Source organism: Herpailurus yagouaroundi, unplaced genomic scaffold, assembly GCF_014898765.1.
Source record: "Herpailurus yagouaroundi ecotype Mexico unplaced genomic scaffold, PumYag 216, whole genome shotgun sequence".
NCBI lineage: Eukaryota > Metazoa > Chordata > Mammalia > Carnivora > Felidae > Herpailurus > Herpailurus yagouaroundi.
The window spans coordinates 14833287-14855311 of NW_024412447.1; the positions used below are offsets into that span (position 1 = coordinate 14833287).

Genomic DNA, 22025 nt, shown 5'->3' on the forward strand with positions numbered 1-22025 from the left:
CAGCGGTGGCAGTGATATATACGATAGTGACATGAAGGGGCAGGGAAGGCACAAAAGGGTCTCATCTAGCAGGAAAGAGGAGGCCTAGCATAAAAGTTAACCAGCATGGGCTCTGAAGCCAGGTGACAATCTGCACACACTAGTTAGCAACCCTGGACAAGGTTATTCCGCGTCTCAATCTTCCACACTTGTCAAAATGGAGTTAATAATAATACCTGCATCAGAGGATTACTGGAAGGATGAAAGGTGTTAATTCATATAAAGCATTCTGAGCGGTTCCTAGCACGGAATAAGCACTCAATAAACTTCCACTCAGGTGATTATGATGATGGTGACCACCACCGATGTTGCAACTTGAAAGATGGGTTCCAGTAGACAGAAGCAGCTAGAACAAAGGCAGAGAAGCGGGAGAGATCTTGAGGTGGCAAGGAACCATCTGGAAGGAAAGCAGGGAGTCAAGCGGACAAAAAGGAAGGGTCTGGGGGGCACCTGGGTGGCTCAGTGGGTTGAATGTCCGACTCTTGATTTCAGCTCAGATCATGATCTCAAGGTGGTGGGCTCCATGCTAAGCACGGAGCCTGCTTAAGATTTCTCTCTCTCTCTCTCTCTCCCTCTGTCCCTCCCCAGCCCTCTCTCTTTCTCTCTCAAAAAATAAATTTAAATTTTTTTTTTAATTTAAAAAAAGGAAGGGTCCAGGCCACTCGAGACGTCGTATGCTTGTTTCAGTAAAGTTCACACAGCTGTAGGCTGTGGAGAGCCATTTAAGAATTATAAACAGGGGCACCTGGGTGGCTCAGTCGGTTAAGGGTCCGGCTTCGGCTCAGGTCATGATCTCGCGGTTTGTGAGTTCGAGCCCCGCGTCGGGCTCTGTGCTGACAGCTTAGAGCCTGGAGCCTGCTTCCGATTCTGTGTCTCCCTCTCTCTCTGCCCCTCCCCTGCTCATGCTCTGTCTCTCTGTCTCTCAAAAATAAATAAACATTAAAAAAAAAAGAATTATAAACAAAAATGAAAAGTTTAAGGGTAAGTGCTATGTTGGTTGAAAATTGCCTTTAATGGGTCTGAGTAAAAAAAATTAAATTATTAACAACAGACTTCTGCTACAATAAAGTAACTGGTATAAAAATAACCCTCCCACCATGTACAACCACACAACTGAACAAAATATATAAAATACAGAAAGCAGCTGTTTCCAGGCAGTAGACCATGGACAGCGCAAGACTACAAGTGTAGGGAGAAGGGAAACTGACCAGGTGAGCTCCCCACCTGGGGACCGCTTCCCAAGCCCAGTTCATACTTTGGGGTAGCTGAAGGAATGAGAACCTTATGGGATAAGGCAGCGGAGAGAAGAAAACTGCAGAGAGAAAGCCCCAGAAGCCTGCAGGTGAGGTGGGTCTCCTATGAATACTTGGCCGAAGGCCGGACTACCCACATGGAAGTTGAGATTAAACCAGACTTACCAGGAAGCAGCTTCCTGGAAGTTGAGAAGAGAAAAGAAATACGAGAATTGAAGCAATCCCAGATGTCTGAAAAAAACCTCATTAATACCCCAGGCACCCAGCTCAGACACTAGAAGGACCACATCACAAGAATAAAAAACACACTCTAAAGGCCTTCTTTAGGTCCACATGATCAAAACCTAAAGCCAAGCCCTGATGAGACTCACAAGGAAGACAGTTTGGAGGCTGAGTCCCTGCCGAGTTAGAGGGGCTTGGGAGACATGTTGGGATTCCCACAGCCCTACCCTGAAGAAGCATAAAACCAAACCTAAACAACTTGAAAGCAGTCAGGTAGTAACCGAACTACCTCCTGAGGCAAAAATCAGCCCTCTTCAGAGAAAGATAACAGAACACAGAGTCTCCATAGCATAGCATTACGATGTCTGGTGTACGAACATTAATAGGCATGCAAAGAAACTAGAGAGTGTTACCATAATCTAAAAAAAATAAAAATAAAAATAAAAAAACAGTAAAAACCAATCCCAAGATGGCCTAGAGCCCAGATGTTGGATCTAAGTACATAAAGACTTTAAAGAGCTACTATAAATATAGGAAAATTTGTCCAAATAATTCAAGAAAAATATTGTTTCAATGAGTAAGCAGATGAGTATTCCAGCAAAAAAAAAATGAAAACTCCAAAAAAGAACCTAGAATTAAATTTCTAGAATTTTAGAAATTAATTTTAGAAATTAATTTTAGAGATTAATTTTAGAAATTAAAATTCTAGAACTGAAAAAAATTGGGTGCATGCCTCTGTGTGTGTGTGTGTGTGTGTGTGTGTGTGTGTGTGTGTGTTGGAAAAAAGGGAGACAGAAAGCAAATGCTTCAATATTAACAATTAGATGAAGACATACAGTTATTCACTACACTTTCCAAACCTCTATGGATTTGAAAATTTTTTTAAAGACTAAAGAAACTTTTTTTAAAGTTTATTTATACATTTAAGGAGATAAAGAGAGAGAACACAAACAAAGGAGGGACAGAGAGAGAGAGAGAGAGAGAATCTCAAGGGCTCTGCACTGCTAGCACGGAGCCCGATATGGAGCTCAAACTCACCAACTGTAAGATCATGACCTGAGCTGAGCCAAGAGCTGGACACTTAACCAACCAAGCCACCCAGTCTTCTCAAAGATTAAAGAAATATTAAAAATATATACTAATATATTTGTAGGCCAAGAAGAAAAAAAGTTATAAGTAATCGGATAACCTAATCAAGTGCATGATTAGGAAGTATCCCTCCAACGAAATGAAACTGAACTGAGACATGAATGACACTCTAGACGAGGCACAAGGAGATCAACTCCTGGTGACTACAGCTGTCTGGGAGGTGGGGACCTGGCCCAAGACAAAAGCAATGTGGTCAGAGAGCAAGGAATCGTTTTGAGATATGTTGAAAGAAGTCAAGATCTGCATGACTTTGCCAATTACACGTGGGGGAGGGGGGGTGGTGAGCGAAAAAGAAGAATCAAGGATGGCTCCCAGATTACTTTTGTAGCTGACTGGGTATGATGTGACATAATTTCCTGCGAACAATTCCAGAGGAGAGGCAGTTTTGGAGAAAAAAGAAAATCCATTCAGCTCTGGATCTCTGCAGCTTAAGGAACACGTGAGGCATCTACACAGGACGATGGGTAGCAGATCTAAACTGCAGGAGAGAGGCAGGGATTGAAGATATGCACGTCGAGGCAATCAGCACATAGGTGTCTGGGGGTACAACAACAAAAAACAACCCCAGGGGACTACAGTGGGCAGAAGATGAGGGGCACGCGAGGAACACTGCAAAAGACAAAGAGGTAGAGAAGATGCGAAGGACCAGCCAGCGACGTGAATGCCAAAGCAGTGACACACGTCAAAACCAGGGGTGTAAGCAGCACCGCCAGGTGCTACAGAGAGAAGCACCCCAAACTCAAAATAGCCCCCAAAGCATGGATAAGAGCACATCCCCAGAAATATGAATTTTGAGATGCATACACATGTCAGGAGTTGAGGAGAATCTTCACTGTTTGCAACACCAAAGAAACCGGAGAAAAGCAATTTCCACCCACCCTGGGAACTACAGAGGTACTTACAGCAGGAGGACGTTGACTCACCGCCATTGTTTGCCCCTGCAAACAGCGACCCACAGGCTACCTGCCCAGCAAAGGAAGCAGTCACTCCCTAGTTCATAACAACTGTTTTCCATGGTGACCTATTCCCCAACCCAATCCAAACCCAGCCCAGCAGCACCCCTTTTTGTAAGCTCATCAGGAAACCCTACTCTCCAGGAGCAGCAAGAGCTATGGGTTGCTATGTCCCATCCTGCATTATTTGGGGGAAAGATGAGAAGTGAACCTGGGATCACTGAGTGCTGGATACTAGTTTGGGAATAGGAAGAAGAACAAGACAAGGGAGAAACAAAGAAGTTACATAATTCTGTGGCACAGGAAGCAAACCCAGGAGTAGCGGCAAACAAGATCCCACCTCCAGGAGTACCTGGGCGTCTCAGTCGGTTGAGCGTCCAACTTCAGCCCAGGTCACGATCGTGCGGTTCGTGAGCTCAAGCCCCACATCAGGCTTACTGCTGTCAGCGCAGAGCCTGCTTCAGACCCTCTGTCCCTCTCTCTCTGCCCTGCCCCAGCTTGCACTCTCTCTCAAAAATACATAAAACATTAAAAAAGAAACAAAAACCAAAGGTCCCACCTCCACTCAGAAGCCATGGACTTGGGGCGCCTAGGTGGCTCAGTCAGTTAAGTGTCTGACTTCGGTTCAGGTCATGATCTTGTGGTTTGTGAGTTCGAGCCCCACATCGGGCTCTGTGTTGACAGCTCAGAGCCTGGAGCCTGCTTTGGATTCTGTCTCTGTCTCTCTCTCTGCCCCTCCCCTGCTTACACTGTCTCTCTCTCTCTCTCTCTCTCTCTCTCTCTCTCTCTCTCTCAAAAAAATAAATAAACATTAAAAAAAAAAAAGCCATGGACTAGATGAGTGGCTTCTACAAACTGGACTCTCCAGCTGGGGCTGACAAGGGGAAAATTATCCCAGGTCTAAGATAAAGTGAAGACAAAACAAAGAAACTAAAGTTTCTTTACAAACCCTGTTGGCTCACAGATTCTGGGCCCGCAAAGGACTTTATGGAGTCACAAAGTAGAACAGAAAAAAGCAAAAGGGACCCTAGAAAAACATCTTCTAATGGGAAGTAAAGGTAGCATCAGTTGGAAGACGTGGAGGAAAGGCTTGTATATATATGTGTCTCTGTATACATCATGGCAAGACACAGAAGAGATTTTCACAAACTGTGTCCACATTGTTCTCATAAGACAAAGAGTTGAGAGAGAATAAACAAATAAGGCCCCAGGAAGGCAAGAAGTCAGAGGCATGAGGAAAGCACATCCTAAGACTACTGCAGCAACAAAAAAGGGGGATGGTCCGATTATACCCTAATAGCTGAAGCTGGCAGCAACCCAAATACCCATTGAGAATAGAACAGATAAATAATTGTGGCATATTTATAGATGATGGGATACTATAGATTAGTGAAAATGAATCAACTTCAGCTATCCTCAAAAACATGGCTGAGTCTCCCAAATATGTTGAGGAAAAGAGGCTGGGAACAAAAGAACAAGACATGGCATTGGCCCCACTGAGATGAAGGGAAATGCAAACACCATGAAACGCTGAGAGGAAATAGGCTGGTGGTTGTCTTTGAGGAAGAGGCATTGGAAAGGGCCCCGGGGATACTTTAAGGTGCTAACAATACTACATTCCTTTAGCCTCAGTAGTTGTTGAATGAATGTTCATGTTCAATAATAACTGAATTGTGCATTAATACTTCCCTGTATTCTATTTTAACCAAAGTTGGGTGTTTTTTGTTTTTTGTTTTTGTTTTTTGTTTTTTAAAGGAAGGAGGCAGGCACCTGGGTGGCTTAGTCAGTTGAGTATTTGATTCTTGATTTTGGCTCAAGTCATGGCCCCGGGGTCGTGGGATCGAGCCCCAGGTCGGGCCCCATGCTGGACGTGGAGCCTGCTTGAGATTCTCTCTCTCCCTCTCCCTCTGCCCTTCCCCTCCACTCACACACCCTCTTTCTCTCTCTCTCTAAAAGAAAAAGAAAAAGGAAGGAGGACTACTGAAGTAAAATTAAGCTTCAAGGAAACTGAAACTTCCAGAAAACTGAAGATATGCTCTAAACGCAGTAATAAAAAAATTTTCTTAATGACTATAGACAAGTAAGTCAATGATGTAGAAGACAAACTCGAGAAGGAATGCAGACTACATAAAATGATGTGAGTAGAGATGTATGATGTGGAAAACAAAGAATGAAAATGTAGCATTAGAACGAAAGGCACGAAATACCCGCACTCAGACATTTCACAGTGGCCAGATTACATCCTAACAGCCTCAAATGGGAAACCCAAATATCCATCCTGAATGAAATGGATACAGAAATTGAAGTATACTGACATACAATGGATACTCATGCCATGTATGAATGAAAACGTATGAATTCAGACAGAGGTAAATTTAAAGATTAAGACAGCATCGTAAGATTAGTCAGTCAATAGGATTAAGAAAATGGTTTTCACAAAATTAGAATTGGTAAACCTAATAAACGTTTACATGATACACTCTGAAAGTGCAAGGTATCGCTCATAGGGGCACCTGGGTGGCTTCGTTGGTTAAGCGTCAGGTTCCTGATCCCAGCTCAGGTCACGATCTTGCAGTTCATGAAATTGAGCCCCATGTGGGGCTCTGAGCTGATAGCACAGAGCCTGCTTGGAATTCTCTCTCTCCATCTCTGTACCTCTCCCGCTGGTGCTCTCTCTCTCTCACTCTCTTTCTTCCTCCCTCTCTGCCCCTGCCCCACTCATGCGTGTGCACTCTCTCTCTCTCTCTCTCTCTCTCTCAAAATAAATAAATATTTTTTTTTCAACGTTTCTTTTTTTTTTTTTAATTTATTTTTGGGACAGAGAGAGACAGAGCATGAACGGGGGAGGGGCAGAGAGAGAGGGAGACACAGAATCGGAAACAGGCTCCAGGCTCTGAGCCATCAGCCCAGAGCCCGACGCGGGGCTCGAACTCACGGACCGCGAGATCGTGACCTGGCTGAAGTCAGACGCTTAACCGACTGCGCCACCCAGGCGCCCCAATAAATATTTTTTTTAAAAAGATACTGCTAATAAATTTTGTATGCACATAAATTCCCTGGGTAGACTGCAAATTCCTTGGGAACAGGTAACGAATATTATACTTATTTCATTTCCTCCTCTACCCAGAAAGCATTCGGGTAAACATTCCTATCATGAATGAATAAATAAGAATGGACAAATGAATTAAATATGAATGAATGAATGTCTCCACCAATTCATCACTGCTGAGTTTGTTTGTTAGGTGATTTCCAACTCCAGTCTGGCCAACTTCATGCAGGTTTGCATGACTCCCTCTCTTTGTTTAAAGAGAAGAAACAGAAACTCTCCAGAGTGTATGTCAGCTGGAGATAACCTGCATGGTGAGTGGCTCTTTTCACACCTCTTCTCAGAAGGTAACCACTCACGGACCGGGTGAGTTTGTCCCTTCCACTGAAGGAAAGGGACATTCTATCCTGGGTGATAAACAGTAGCCAGGTAGGGGAACCTGTCCCCTCGGCGATTCGTAAGCGGGGGATTGCAGCCGCCACGGGGTAAGGAAGGGGGCACAGTGAGGGAAGGCAGTGCCCAACTAATGGATCACAAAGGAAGCTTTGATTCCCCTCAGTGCCCAACATCAACTCCCTGTGCAATGCCATGTTTCCTCTGAGGATAAATGAGTGGCCCAGAGCAACAGGAAACAGGTCTTTAGGGCTCAGAGAACAGCAAACAGACAAAGCCTCAGAAAGGTGTCTTCCCTGAGAACCAACCTGCGCTTGGTTTTCAGACCCTGCCTGCTGGCTCTATCCTCAGTGCACATCTGCACAGCCCTGCCCGGAGCCCCAAGATGCTCGTAATAAAGCATGAGCAGTCATAACTCAGGGTTCACCTTGGCCAAAAGTAAATAAGTAGAAGGAATCTTCCATCAGAAAATAAATGGCCCTTCTCCAAGCTGAGAGCTGGATTACCCTCCTGAAGGACAACAGAGTGTCTTCAGCAGCTGGCCTCAGGCCTCAGGCTATAAAGTCTGGCTGGACTTCATTAGGGACTCCGCGGGGCCCCCACTGCTAAGCCTGCCCATGTAGGCTTGAGGGCTGTTAGAATCTCTCCCTGCTATTCGTGCCTGCTGAGAAGGCACCTTTCAGCCCTGCTCGGCGGCCTGGGGCTGAGTGAAACACGCTCCTGAGCTAGGCCACTTGCCCAGGTACACGGAGAGCGATTCCACTGGCCACCCTGGGGGTGGGGGGGGGGGGGCGGGGGGGGACGGCAAAATCCAGCCCGCAGTCCTCTTGAAAAGCTGTGCGCCCTGGCAGTGGCCCAGATTTAACAGAGAAAAAAGCCGATGCTCTAAGGAGAAATCATCTCTTGATTATTCAGAGCAACGCTGGGAGGGAAGGGAAAAGGCAAGGGAAAGCCAGGATCTGTAAGAGCCACAGGTGATTTCCAAACTCCCTTTGGTTAGTCATCTCGACCTCTTTAAGAGTCACTTTTAAACACAGGGACTTCCTGCCCGGATCTCATGGCCTCTACTCAGGGAGCCTTCCAGCCCCTCCTGCTGATGACTGAGCCCAGGGACCTACTCAACTAAACAGAAACGCAAACACACCCCCAAATCAATGTACCACTTCCCTAAGCGGACTCCCCGGGGGTCCGGGGAAGCCTGGGTCCCGCTCAACATACTAGCTGAGCTTTGGCCTTCTGTATGGTCACCTGGCTTTGGAGGCAGTCAGGCCTCTACTGCCTGCTTCTGCGTCCGAATGTCCTCTGGCCAACTGAAGCCGAGGAGATCCCCCGAGGGTCCTGCTCTCCTCTCCTGCCACCAGCCTCTGTCCAGACGGGGGCGAGCCTGGCTCTGCTTCCTGTCACTCCGGCTTCCTGTCACATGCCCCCACCGGGAACCCTACCCACCAGCCTCTGCTGCCTTACGGTTTACTTATATAAATAAGCCAGTCTTTTAGATGAGCAAGCAATCAAAATGGACAAGAGCAGGAAAGGCTATCAGACGGCCCTGTCCCTCCGCCCTCCTCCACTCCTGCCCAGTCTGCAGCAAGCTGGGCTTCGCTGGCCCAGAGCTGGATTTCCCCGCCTTCCTCTTGCGAGTAACGGCCGTGAGGCGCCCCTCTTGCGCGGAGACAGCACGCTGGTCAGACCATGTCACTTAAAAGCAAATAGGTGGGCCATCGGGGTAACTCTGACGTCTCTTTAGAAAGCAAATCTCAACTCCATGCTTTAAAATGGTGTTCACAAGGAACACGGCATCCCAAAACGTCGGGGAGGGCGGATTCTGGCTCGGCCTCTGCGGATGTAACACCTAGCTGAACATCTGGCTGCTTCCACCTCATTTTCGATTCCCGAAGAAATGAAGTCCTTCTTCCTCTTTGTAATTTTGCTGTTTAATCAGGGGGTTACCAATGAGGAGACGACAGGGCACGGTCCCAGGATGAATTTAGTCATGGTGTTCCCATCCCTATCGCTGCCCTGAACACCCAGGACTACACTGTGTAACAAAGGAACAGAGGCAATTAAAATAATTGCTGTCCATTCCCACCATGTCTAGGCTTCCAGAGGATTCTGATCTGGGCAGGATTCAAAGCACCATGGCCCCAAGTCAAGAGACAGCCATCAGCAGGGCTTAAAACCTCCCCTACAGCTGGGCCCTGCGTAACTGACAACATGGAGAAACGACGATGCCACTGGCGATCAAGATTCCGTAAACCGGAAAATGTATTCTGGGAGCGGAAGGCTGTCCCCCAGTCCGTGTACAAAGAAAGCAAATGACGAGGTCCGTCCCGCACAAAGAAGTCGCTTATGCAGAATTTATCTCTGAGCCCGTTCCCGTTCGCACCACCGTTAGACTTGGCCACAACGGGTGGCCAGAGTCTGACACTTTCACCGTAGACGCACGATCGCCTCGGACGCCTCCCGGGGGTGGCTGACCTCCCAGACAGGGCGGGCTCCTTACCGTCCAGCTCCTCCACGGAGATATTAGCAAGCTGCTCGCTGTCGCTGCCCGCGGACAGAGACCGGTTGAGGTAATTCCCCTTGTACAACAAGCCAGCGGTCACATGGTGGAAAGGCATCTTCTCCCTGTTCACAGAGAAGCGGGAGTGGGGAGAGAAAGAGGTCACCGTCCGTTCCTTCTTTGCTTCCTGAAAGGACCACCTGGGTTTTCAGATGGCCGGTTGTCACTTTGAAAAGAACCATCACACTTCTAGAGGGAAAGTCAGAAAATCCCAGGGTCCCCGTGGCCTGAACAACTCCCCAGGGACCCCGAGTTCTAGCGCTTTCTTTGCTTTACGTGCTACGTCACCGTCCCGATCTACTCGTGCGTTGGAACCATGTGGTCCTTGCACGCCGTGGGACGTCATGTCATCATCACATCCTCGTCCTCTCCAGGCAAAGAAGAAGCCTCCCTGCTCCTTCACTTGGCCCGATAAACTTTTTTGGTCCTCCTTAAGGAACGCACATCTCAGAAATGCCGGGCTCCCCGGGGACTGGGCGTCTCGGCTGTGACCGTGTGGAGATCCACGGGTTCGACTTCTCCCAGGTAAAGCAGATGAGCCACTCACACAGCACCCGAATCGGGTGGGAAACGGCAGGCCCTAAGTAAATACAGACAACCTTCTGCACCTGGGAGAGGCGGCCCCCGTGCCAGGCTTGGGTGCAGACACCTGCTGGTCAAAGCCGCTCACGAGCGCAGCCCTCTGGGACGCCGCTCACGCCACCCGCCCTGACAGAAAGGCGCGTGGCACTCAGTGTCCCAGAACAAAGCTGCTTCCAGAATCTTACAGGGAATTACTGCATCCCTTAGACCAGCAAAGCTCCTCTGCCCAGAAGACAGCCCTGGGGCTTAAGAGGTCCCACCAGTGCGACACAGGCTAGGGGAAGAAGGAGGAAAGAGGCAGCGTAGGGAGACAGAGCAAGTGCAAAAGAGAAAGACAAGGCGGCTAGAAAGGTGGGCTTCTCCACAGCACAGAGAACACGACTCTCTGTTACGGCGAGGGAGCCGCTGAGCGTGTTGGGACACATGTTGTGCTCCCCTATCTGGAAAGGGGGCTAAGAGGACTGATCCCCCTTTGAGTGGAATTAGGGAACAGGTAGGAAGTACGGGGAGTCCATAACAGGCTGTGAGTAAAGAACACCTCTTAACAGAGCTCCGGGAAGGTGAACTGGGCAGCACTGGAAGGGGTGATCTCCCCACCCCTGGGGGCATTCAAGCAGCGGTGAGGGCCTCTCTGCCAGGGTTCTGTGGGGGAGAGATAACTGCTGAGCTCTCTCCCCACACATCCCTCACTCTCCAGAGAAGCCACTTGTGAAGTCTTATTTCTTACTACGGTTTGCACCTGTACGATAAGAGGGAGCCGCCCCAAGGGCCCTCCAGGCACTGATGAGGTAAAAGCTATAACTTACAGGAAGACACCCCCCACCCCGTCTCTGAGGATGACCGCTCGGGACATCCAGCCTTGCTGTCCCTCAAACCCACACTCGTGACAAGAACTGTCCTAACCGTGGGAGGTTGGAGCCGGCAGGCACCAGGGACACCTGGTGACAAGTGACAAGTCCTGCAGGACCCACACCCCACCCTCTCTCCAGTCCAGAGCACACACTGGCAGGTCCCTGTTTGGGCTGAGAGCCGCTAACTTACAAACTAACCAACGAGACACCTAAAAGCTACGGGGCTTGACCCGGAACACAGAGCCGGTTAGCAGAAGAATCAGTTCTAGAACACAGGCCTTCTTAGTGCTATTTCCACTAAGCGCGTCAGCTAAGCACCAGACATTTCCACCGGATGTCAAACTCTCATTTCAAACTCAAGATGTCTAAAAACGAATTAATTATCTTCCTGAAAAATAGGCCACACTTCCTGATTTCTCGATTTCTCTCAAAGGTACTTTTCACTCATCGTAACAGACGGGACATCTCTCACAAATGTTCTGGGTCCCCAAAAAGTAAAACAGACACACGGCTGAGGCAAGAGCCAGCCATCAGGCTCCAAAACCACACTCACCCCTCCCCGGCTCACAAAACCTACATCCGCCAGCCAATCACGAACGGCAGGATGCTCGTTACAAAGCACGTCTACACTGGCCAATTACAAGGGGAACGTTCTCAGCTAATTAGAAGTCAGACTTACGCCTCGCAGCCAAATCTATCCTCACACATAAAAAACAAGAATCTTTTGGGGCGCCTGGGTGGCTCAGTGGGTTGAGCGTCCCACTTTGGCTCAGGTCATCATCTCGCAGCTCTTGGGTTTGAGCCCCACGTCGGGCTCTGTGCTGACAGCTCAGAGCCCGGAACCTGCTTCGGATTCTGTGTCTCCCTCTCTTTCTGTCCCTCGCCTCCGCCTCTCTCTCAAAAATAAACATTAAAAGAAGTTCAATACAAGAAGCTTTCTCTTGGACAAACACTTCAATTACCATCTCCTCTTTTCACCGAGCGAAGATTTTCAGACCAAACACACTGAAAAGTGAGAATCAGATGTCCCTTTTGCCAGGGCCGATCCTAATTTGGGGACAGGGCCATGGGCTGTGCTTAGTTCCCAACACTGGCTTCAGCTTCCCTCCCACCACTGGCCGCAGGACCCAGTCGGCTTTATCAGCGGTTATCTTAATTTCTAAGTCGTACAAACATGGGAAGACACTAATTTCACCACCCGGGGAGAGTCCCCCCCCCCCCCGGCCGCCGAGCTCAGCACATGCGCAGAAAACATCCCCTTCCCCTTTCACCGCCCATCATTCTAGGTTGTCCGCGTTTTATAAACATCTGCCCATTATGAGCCTGTCTGTCTGAGGCTCTGGGGGCACCACACAAATGCCTCCAGCCACAGTGACAAGGTTATACTCGGTCGGATGTAATCCAAGCCCCTCCCCAGGTTCAGTCACAGAATATATGTGGAGCACTTTGCAGGGAAAACTGGCCACCAGTGAGTCCCATTTGACAGACCAACATGATTTGCTTCTGGAAAAAGCAGCTTGCAAAAGTAGGCTCACAATCAGGGCGCCCAGCCTGCGCCCCCAACCGCTCCACGTAGCGTGGGAAAAGGAAACATGTAAGTGGACCCTGCGCGTGGACAAATGGAGTCGTGTTCAAGAAGGGGAGGAATAAATACAATCCCAAGGAAGCTAAAAACAGCCGCTGCAATTAAAAACTAAATTTCACTCCACGCCACCTGGGCAAACCCAAGCTTTCAGATGGTCCCTTTGGCCAAGGAAGGGAAATACACACAAGTTCATCAGCAGAGACAAACACGATCCTGCACCGGAACTTAAAGATGGATCCTTCTTTCCAAGAAATATTTTTTCAGTGGCAATTTTATTCATCGAGAGATATTAATTTGACGGTATGTCATATGGACAAAACTATGGTTAATTTTTTTTTTGTATTTTCTGTAAGGCAGTGCAGTTTCATGGTAAGGAGTCAGAACTTTCTGGTCAAATCCAGGGTTGGGACTGAAACTGTAGCTCTTACCCTTATGGGCCACGGAGGTAAGTTGCTAACCTCTGTTAGCAGCACTCTCCTCCTATGCAAAAATGGGGTTTTGATATACACCGAACAGTATTTTTGTAAATGTGAAAAAAGATAAATTCCAGAAAGCACTGGGTTTAATACTAGACATACTCCCAACAATACCAGTGATTATCTGCTGAAGATTGTATGAAGCAGGACGCAGGGCAAAGAGACCACGGATTCAGTAGGTTGAAAATAAAACACGCTGGGTTATTAAGAGGGGATCAGTAAGGACCCGGCAGAGGGCGAGCTTCAGAGAGAAGTTGAATGGCAATGTGCACCCGGGTGCTGAGGGATCTGGTGTGTGAACAGCAGAGCACGGGGCGGGGGTGGGGGGTGGGGGCAGGGGGGTGTCCCAATGCCACGTGCTCTCAGCAAGCAGCCAACTGTATCAGGAGCGAGGAGCTATTCGAATGGAAAGCACCAGAACTGAAGATGAGTCTGCTTCCTGGGCACCGGGGAGGTTGGCTTTATTGTCACCTCGAGGGCAAGGTATCAGGAGGCTAAAAAGGGGGTGGGTATAGGGGGAAGGGTGAAACCGATGAAAGGGAGCAAAGGCACACTTATCCTGATGAGCACTGAGTAATGTGTAGAATTGTTGAATCACTATGTTGCAAACCTGAAACTAACATAACACTATGTGTTCACTATACTAGAAATAAGATTAAAAATAAGGAAGGAAGGAAGGAAGGAAGGAAGGAAGGAAAGAAGGAAGGAAGGAAGGAAGGGGAGAGAGAGAGAGAGAAAGAGAGGAATGAAGAGAGGGTGGAAGGAAGGGAGGAGGGAGGAAGGGAGGTGGACGGAAGGAGGGAGAGAGGGAGAGAGGAAGGAAGGAGTGGCTTCTGTGTTTAGGGGCAAGGAACTGGCATGTTTCCTGGCAGAGTAATAAGCAGAAGAGACCCACTCACATCGACTTGAGATGATGCCCGTCGAGGATGGTTAATTTTATGTGCCAACTGGACTGAACATTATTCTGGGTGTGTCTGTAAGAGTGTTTCTGAATGAAATGAACGTTTCAGTCAGTAGGCTCGGGGGGTGGGGGGGTGGGGGGATGGGAATTGCCCCCCCCAAGGGGGGGGGGGGGGCACATCCAACCTGCCGGAGGCCTGAAGAGAACAAAAAAAGCAGAGGAAAGGAGAATGCGTTCTCTCTGCCTAACTGCTAAGCTGGGACACCATCTTCTCCCCGCTTCAGACTCCGACCCAGACTGGCGTTTACACCATTGGCTCTCCTGGGTCCCCAGCTTGCCAACCGCCTTTCATGGAGCCTCTCGGCCTCCATCACCGGGTGTGCCAATTCCTTATAATAAATCTCGCTAGGCATCCCTACCGGTTACGTTTCTCTGGAGAACCAAGACTAATACACCTTCCCAAAGACTCAGGCACGCTGCTGTGGGCTGATATTATTATTCGGGACAAATACTGCACCAAAATGTAGCTCTGCAGGGCTCCTCAAAGTGTGGCCTGTGGACCACTGCCAGTTGAACGCGGCTTACTGCTGGTCCGCACCGAGATAAGGACAGGAATTGAAAGACAGCATAGAAATCTTTACAGCAATTTATAGCATTGTCCCCACATCTGAGGAGGGGACCAGGTGACTTCATGTTCGAACTAATCCTTCCCCACGAATAGTTTGAGAAGCGCTGCTCTTTATTTCGGTCCTATAGGTTCTGGTAATGGACCTCAGAGATGGGGAGGGGGGGAAGAAATCTAGAGAAAGGCGTTTTACCTTGTCTCTGAAACTTTTTCAAAGGATTTAAGAATTTTTAAAGTCTTCGACGGACTCTGGAAAGGAGGGACAAGACCTCAGCTGAAGCTTGCGCTCTCCGCGGGCGCCTGGGGTGAGCACGGAATCGACTGCGGACTTCCCAGAGCGGCCTGTGCAGCCAGGAGACATGCCCTTGCAGATCTTGAAGAGGGAACACGATTGTTTTAGAAGCGCTTAGTCAAATGCCCAACATACAAGGGGCATACAAGGGGCTACCCAAACTCTCTCCTATTTCAGGGGCTCGGGAATGGCCAACCGTGACATCAGGCTATCTCCCTTCCAGACTACGTGGGAATTGTTTTTAAAAGCAACCTGGGTTGGGGCGCCTGGGTGGCTCCGTCGGTTAAGCGGCCGACTTCAGCTCAGGTCATGACCTCACAGTCTGTGAGTTCGGGCCCCACGTCGGGCTCTGCGCTGACAGCTCGGAGCCTGGAGCCTGCTTCCGATTCTGTGTCTCCCTCTCTCTCTGCCCCTCCCCTGCTCACACTCTGTCTCTCTCTCTCTCTCAAAAATAAATAAACATTAAAAAAAAAATTTTTTTTAAGCAACCTGGGTCAAATCCCCGCTGTCCTCGGCACCACTGGGAAGCAGCAACCCCCTTACCTCCAGCTACTCAAGGATCACACCTCCCGGTAGGCCACGTGGCTAGAAATGGGAGGGTCGGGGCCACAGGCCCTGCACTTGGAGATGTGAAATTCGCTGCAGGCACAGGTGTCCGTGAGAAGGACCCTAGGAGCAAAGACCTAGGTGGATTATGGCTTTTCATGTCTTACTTTTGATTTAGGAAGAAATGCAGAAGATCTGAAACACCCCAGCAATGTACGTCTTCTCCGCACAGCCCAGGAGTTCAGTAACGGGGAGACGAGAAGATCCGATCTTCCTCCAGCAAAGATGCGCCACATGAATGCCAGCCAGACACCGGGCATTTGACTAAGCACTTAGAAAACAATTGTGTTCCCTTGTGAAGATCTGCAGGGGCATGCCAATTGGCAAACAGAGTTGGGATCGAGCTCAAATCAGACAGGAATGAGTAAGCAGAAAACACCAACGTGGGGGTCTGCATAAGAAAAGTCTGCATCATTACAGGAGGAAGCACTTTTAAGAAGATGTAAAGCAAAGAGCATACTGTCGACAGTGATAGGATCCAAGAAAGAGGACAATTTTACGGTTTCTGGTTATGTCCTTACAAACAAGAAAGAGAGCAGGGTGCCTATGAAATGAGAATGCAAATTCATAAGAAAACATCCGAGTAGGTGAGGCGATATCAGGTCCAAAAGCAGAAAACAATATACTGAGAGGCAAGCTGGTCTGGAGAAGGGGCAGGCCTTGCAAAGCAAAGAACCCAAAATAGTAGCAGAAGGAAAATCTCCATTAATGGCAATAAAGAGTATTTCAAGCAAATAGAAAATCGAGCAAATAACATCATGCGTGCACGGACCCACCACTCAGATTGAATAGAGGCTGGCATTTTACCTTACTTGGCAAAGATTTTTTTTTTGACAGTAATAATAAGATTATGTTGATGCCCTGCCCACCTCTCCAATTCCTCCACCTCCTCCCCTCCACTGTGAAATGCATCCTTCCCATCCATGTTTTAAATTCCCCTACATTTGCTAGTAACTGTATAGAATATATTATGGTATTGCTGTATATATCTTTACATTTACATAAATAATATCACACCACACATATGCTTTACAACGTGCCCATTTCACTCTACATTAAATTTTAGGGATTTGTCCAAATCCATGTATATACACCTAATTTATTTTTAACTGCTCCATAGTTTTCCACTGTATAAATATGTTGCAATTTGTTTATTCACTATGTAACTGACGTCAAAGTATGCTACGGGGAATATACTCGTGTGTATCTCTTTGTATATTATTTGCCAACATTTCTTCCGCCCAGAGACCTACATAAAATATCACACAGGCTTTACCAAACTGCTCTCCAAAGTGGCTGAGTTAGTTTTCTATTGCGAACGTAACAAATTGCCCTTGAAGTGAGTGACTTAGAACAACAAATATTATCTCACAGGTTCTGTGGTTCAGGAATCAAAAGTTGCCTCGCTGGGTCGTCCTGGCTCAGTAGATCTCATGAGGTGTCTGCAGTCAAGACACTGACCAGGGCAACCACCCTCAGAAGGCGTGACTGGATCTGGAGGATCCACTTCCAAGATGGCGTACTCATACAGCTATTCACAAAAGGTCTCACTTCCTTGCGGGCACCACCGTAGGGCTGCTCAAGTGTTCTTATGAAATGGCAGCTGGCTTCCCCCAGAGACGGGATCCAAGAGATAGAAGGGAGCTTTTATGACTTGGTCTTAGAAATCACATGCCGTCGCTTTCACTCTATTCAATTCATTAGAAGCAAGTGGCTGCCTAAGTATAGCCCACACTGTGGAGTATAGCCCACACTGTGGATTCCTTTGAAAGATGGGTGGTTAGTCTAAGAGCGTGTTTATTTGCCCCACAGCCTTGCCAACATTTGGTATTAGCAAACTGTTACATTTTTCTTAACTGAATATCCCTGATTGCTAGTTTAGGCATCTTCTTCTATGACTTTTGGCCATTCTGGGTTCCTCTTCTGTCAATTAGCTTCTCATATTTATGTATTTGGTTGTTTCTCATTTTTGGATTGCCTTGTTCTTCCGTGTTATTGTTGTCCGATGTTTCAGGTCAACCTTCCTTTCGAGCCCTCCCATTATCCGTCGTCGTCGTCGTTGTTGTTGTTCCATTTACAACCAGAGCTTTTCTAGACTCTTGCACAAGTTCACCAGTTACTCAACACATTGTTGCTTCTTGCGAGGCACACTTCCCTCTGAGTTCAATTCCTATTTATTTATTTATTTATTTATTTATTTATTTATTTATTTTGAGAGAGAGAGAGAGAGAGACAGAGAGCACACAAGAGCATGTGCACGAGCAAGGAAGGGACACAGGGAGAGAGAGAGACAATCTTAAGCAGGCTCCATACCCAGTGTGGAGCCCAACATGGGGCTCCATCTCATGACCCTGGGATCATGACTTGAGCTGAACTAAATCTTAACTGTTAAATTATTGTATCTTTCACATTCCTTAAATTATTTTTTTAATTTTTTTTTAAAGTTTACTCATATATTTTGAGGGGGGCGGGGCAGAGAGAGAAAGAGAGAGAGAGAATCCCAAGCAGGCTTCATGCTGTCAGTGCAGAACCCGATGCAGGTCTGGAACCCACAAATCATGAGACCATGACCTGAGCTGAACCCCAGAGTCAGACGCTTAACCGACTGGGCCACCCAGGTGCCCCGAATTCTTCTTTTTAGTTTTCATTACTTTTATCTGTGTGTCTCATAAGCAATTTCCTCAAAATTAAATTCCCCAGTTTCTTGTTTTCAATTGTAACTTAATCCGTGGCTTAACCTGTCCACTGACTTGCATCGAAAAGACCATCTTTTCCATTCCTGGCCATTTAACTTGGTTTCTCTTACCAATCCTCCTCTCATTGTGCACTGGGTCTGAATCTTTGGTTACAATTTCTAGTCTTTTACGTTTTAGGTTCCTACTTGTTCACATTCTCTTTCAGAATGTCTGTTGTCTCAATTTCTTAAGGCACTAATTCTCCTCTTTGTGCTTCCTGGACGTTGCCTGGCGGTGAACTGTGGCGGGCGTGGACTACCGCTTTCCGTGGCAGGAACTCCTGTGGCAAGCTCAGCGGGCGCAGTTCTAGCCTTGGGAGCCCCATGCGCTGGGAAAGCCGAGTCCGTGGCACAGGTGCCACGGGGCACAGGGCCTCCCGAGCTCAGGACCAGTTTGTACCTTCATCCTTGGCTTGGAATGCCTGCACCCACGCGCATTCCAATTTGGACTGCGCTTCCCTGAACGCCAGGTTTGAGGTCAGATTTACCACTGGAGCCTTTAGAGCCTTTGTCTGGGCAGAAATAAACATCTCTGCCACTTTGCCGAGCAGCGGGCAGACTGAGTCTCGTCTCCACTTAAAGGAGGGACAGCCAGACCGTGGTCTCAGTTCCCGCCCCTGCCTGTTGTGGCTCCAAGACCACACTTTTTACCCCAGCATGGACCTAAAACTCAAACTTCCAGAGCCTTTTTGGGTTTTCCTGCTCTGCAGCAACATCTAGTCCTCTGCTCTTCTCTGGGCTCTGAGTTTCCGTCTCTTTCTCTTCCGTTAAGTTGTTTTACCAGGCAAAGTATAGTCAGGAAAACAGAGCCCTGTCAGGTAGTTCAACAAAAGGATTTAAAAACATGGGCTGGGGAGCCTGGGTTCAGTTGTTAAACATCCGGCTCTTGATTTCGGCTCAGGTCATGATCTTGTGGTTCGGTTCGTGAGATGGAGCCCTACATTGGGCTCTGCACTGAGAGCACAGAGCCTGCCTGGGATTCTCTCTCCGCCCGTCCCCTGCTCACGTGTTCGCTCGCTCTCTTTCTCTCTAAATACATAAATAAACTTAAAAAAATAAACAATAATAAAAGTCAATATTTTAATAGCTGCAATGACATTTTGTCCAGCTTTCTTGAGATATACCCGACCTATCACACTGTGTAAGCTTAAGGTGTACAATGAGTCAATTCGATGCACTTAAATACTGCAAAACAATTACCACCCTAGTGTTAGCTAACACCTCCATCGTGTCACATAATTACCATGTCTTTTTTCTGTTGAGAACAGTTCAGATCTACTCTCTTAGCAGCTTTCGAGTACCCAATGCAATATGATTCACTGTAATCACCACGTTGGATATTCGATCCCTTGAACTTATTCATTAAAATTGAATTTGTTGGGGCGCCTGGGTGGCGCAGTCGGTTAAGCGTCCGACTTCAGCCAGGTCACGATCTCGCGGTCCGTGAGTTCGAGCCCCGCGTTGGGCTCTGGGCTGATGGCTCGGAGCCTGGAGCCTGTTTCCGATTCTGTGTCTCCCTCTCTCTCTGCCCCTCCCCTGTTCATGCTCTGTCTCTCTCTGTCCCAAAAATAAATAAACGTTGAAAAAAAAAATTTTTTTAAATAAAAAATAAAAAATAAAATTGAATTTGTTAATATACGCTCTCCGATACTTCCTAGATTCAAGTTATTAAGTTAAAATTACAGGTTTATCTTCAAAAACCAAAAATGGAAATAACTCGAGGTATACAGCAAAGTAACATTCAAATAAAATGTTAGGTATTTGCTTTCATTATCTTAAAGAGAAAAAACAAACACGACATAAGTCTTAAATGCTGACTTCTTAGAAAACTAACAACAAAATAAATTAAGGAAACAGGAATATAATGAAAGAGATGAATTAGAAAACAGATAAAAGAGCTGGCTATTGAAACAGAAGCAATAAACTAGACGAAAGTCTGACAAGTCTATTAAAACAAATAGAGAAAGCACACATAGAAAACATTCTGAAATATGAGAAGTCTATGTGCAACTAACTCTAGACTAATAAATTTAAAACCCTGCTTAATTAAGTGAATGATTTTTTCTCTCCAAACACAGAAATTAGACTTTTGGGGGGAAAGTAATGTGATTTGATATCATTCATGCTTATTGAAGTACTTGCCATAACACTTTGTTAGATGCAGTGATTTAAAGATCTGCTTTTAGGTTGGGTGTATTTCCATACTAGATTTTAACATCTGCCGTAACCAAAAATACACCTCAGAAAGAGACACAGATCCAAACTGAAGAAAAATGTCATTGGCAGTATTTACTAAATCACAATATTCACTCTGTACTCCCACCCTACAGGCATACCAAGATTTCTGCTGATATTTGGCTGGTAAAGTTTCTTCTTCCCTAATGTCAGTGGATGATTTTGCAAACTGAAAGCAATCGCATTTTTGTATTTTTAACAAATGGGTCTAAAAAACACTTGATCTCTTCATTTGGAAGATTTCTTAAGCGGTTGACAAAGTTCTGTTTCCAGATTTTTTAGCTTCGCAGATTTGAGTTTATAGATAGCATGCTCACATCTTTTCTTTCTTTTTTTTTTTTTTGCAGCAGAATCACATCATGGTTGAAACATTTCCAAAAACATGATTTTCAAAATGCTCTTTCCATAGCATGAGTTTCCTCTAAAAGAAGTCATTTCCTCAAACCTTTGTTGAAGTGTCATCTTTAAGTGTGTGTGGCCAACAGCATCCGCCATCTCAGAAAAGATCAGCAAATGTGGATCACTCCCCTCTTGGTGGCAGAAAGCGTGTGACCCTCTGTGTTTGACAACTCCTTTAAGAACTTTGCCCTGAACTAAGCCCCACACTTGACTGTGACGCAAAAGCCATCTGTAGACATTTTCCATCCCATTTCAAAGATACAGGCCAGGTTTCATTATTCATGAGAGTGAACACAGATCAACATTTTAAATAGTCTTTTCGCATTTTCCAATGGTTTCAGCCAACTTCTGTCTGATCTGATTGGCTTGTCAGTGTTTTCATTCATAAAGCGCTGATGAAGGTGTCTTTGGGGGAGCACAGGAAATGCCATCTCAGCCGGTGTCTTGAGGTCCACTTGGGCCTGTGTGATATGCATGATCCCAAAGCTGGAGCTTCTTGGCGCATATCCTGCCCCTTTTTGGAATGCTCGTCTAATTAAAATTAATGAGTATAATCTGTGAATCCCCCACACCAGGCACGTGTGTCACAAGTCACTGGAAACAAGGGCATGAGGAAGTCACTGGAAATAAGGTCAGTGCCCCCATGAGCCCACCTGTGCTGAACACATCACCCCCATCACATCAGACCAGCAGGCAGATGAGCAATTGAGGGTCGGTGTCTCTCCACAGTGGACATTAGTGAAACGTAATTTCTTTCTCCTTCTCTTCTCCTCCTACATCCAAAGGGACACCAAACACATCCCATTTTGAAAATCACTGCAGAGGTACTGCCATTAAAATGAGGGAGAAGACAACTTGCCCGTCCCCTCTTCTATTAAGTAACACGATCCTAGAAATTCTACTTAATGCCGTAAGACATGAACGAAATGAAGAGACTGTTTAAAAGGAGAAGACCAAGAAATCAAACGATCGAAACCTGGAGTGAATTATATGTAAATATCTAACCCCTCTTTCATAGTCAAAGGACATTCAAAGTTAAAAGGGAACCACAGAAATCACAAAGGAAGAGGCTGAGAGCCTTGCCGGTATAAAAATATAAACTTTGGAGCATTATAAACAGTATC

General features: G+C 46.9%; 1 protein-coding gene across 6 annotated transcripts in view; it reads right to left on the bottom strand.

The window, feature by feature from the left end:
• CALN1 (calneuron 1) overlaps positions 1-22025 on the bottom strand; it is a 532439-nt gene that overhangs the window by 377262 nt on the left and 133152 nt on the right. For all 6 annotated transcript variants that reach the window (XM_040456205.1, XM_040456203.1, XM_040456207.1 and 3 more), the window contains one exon: positions 9556-9680. In XM_040456205.1, the coding sequence (XP_040312139.1) occupies positions 9556-9680 (125 nt within the window). The remainder of the gene's footprint in view (positions 1-9555; positions 9681-22025) is intronic.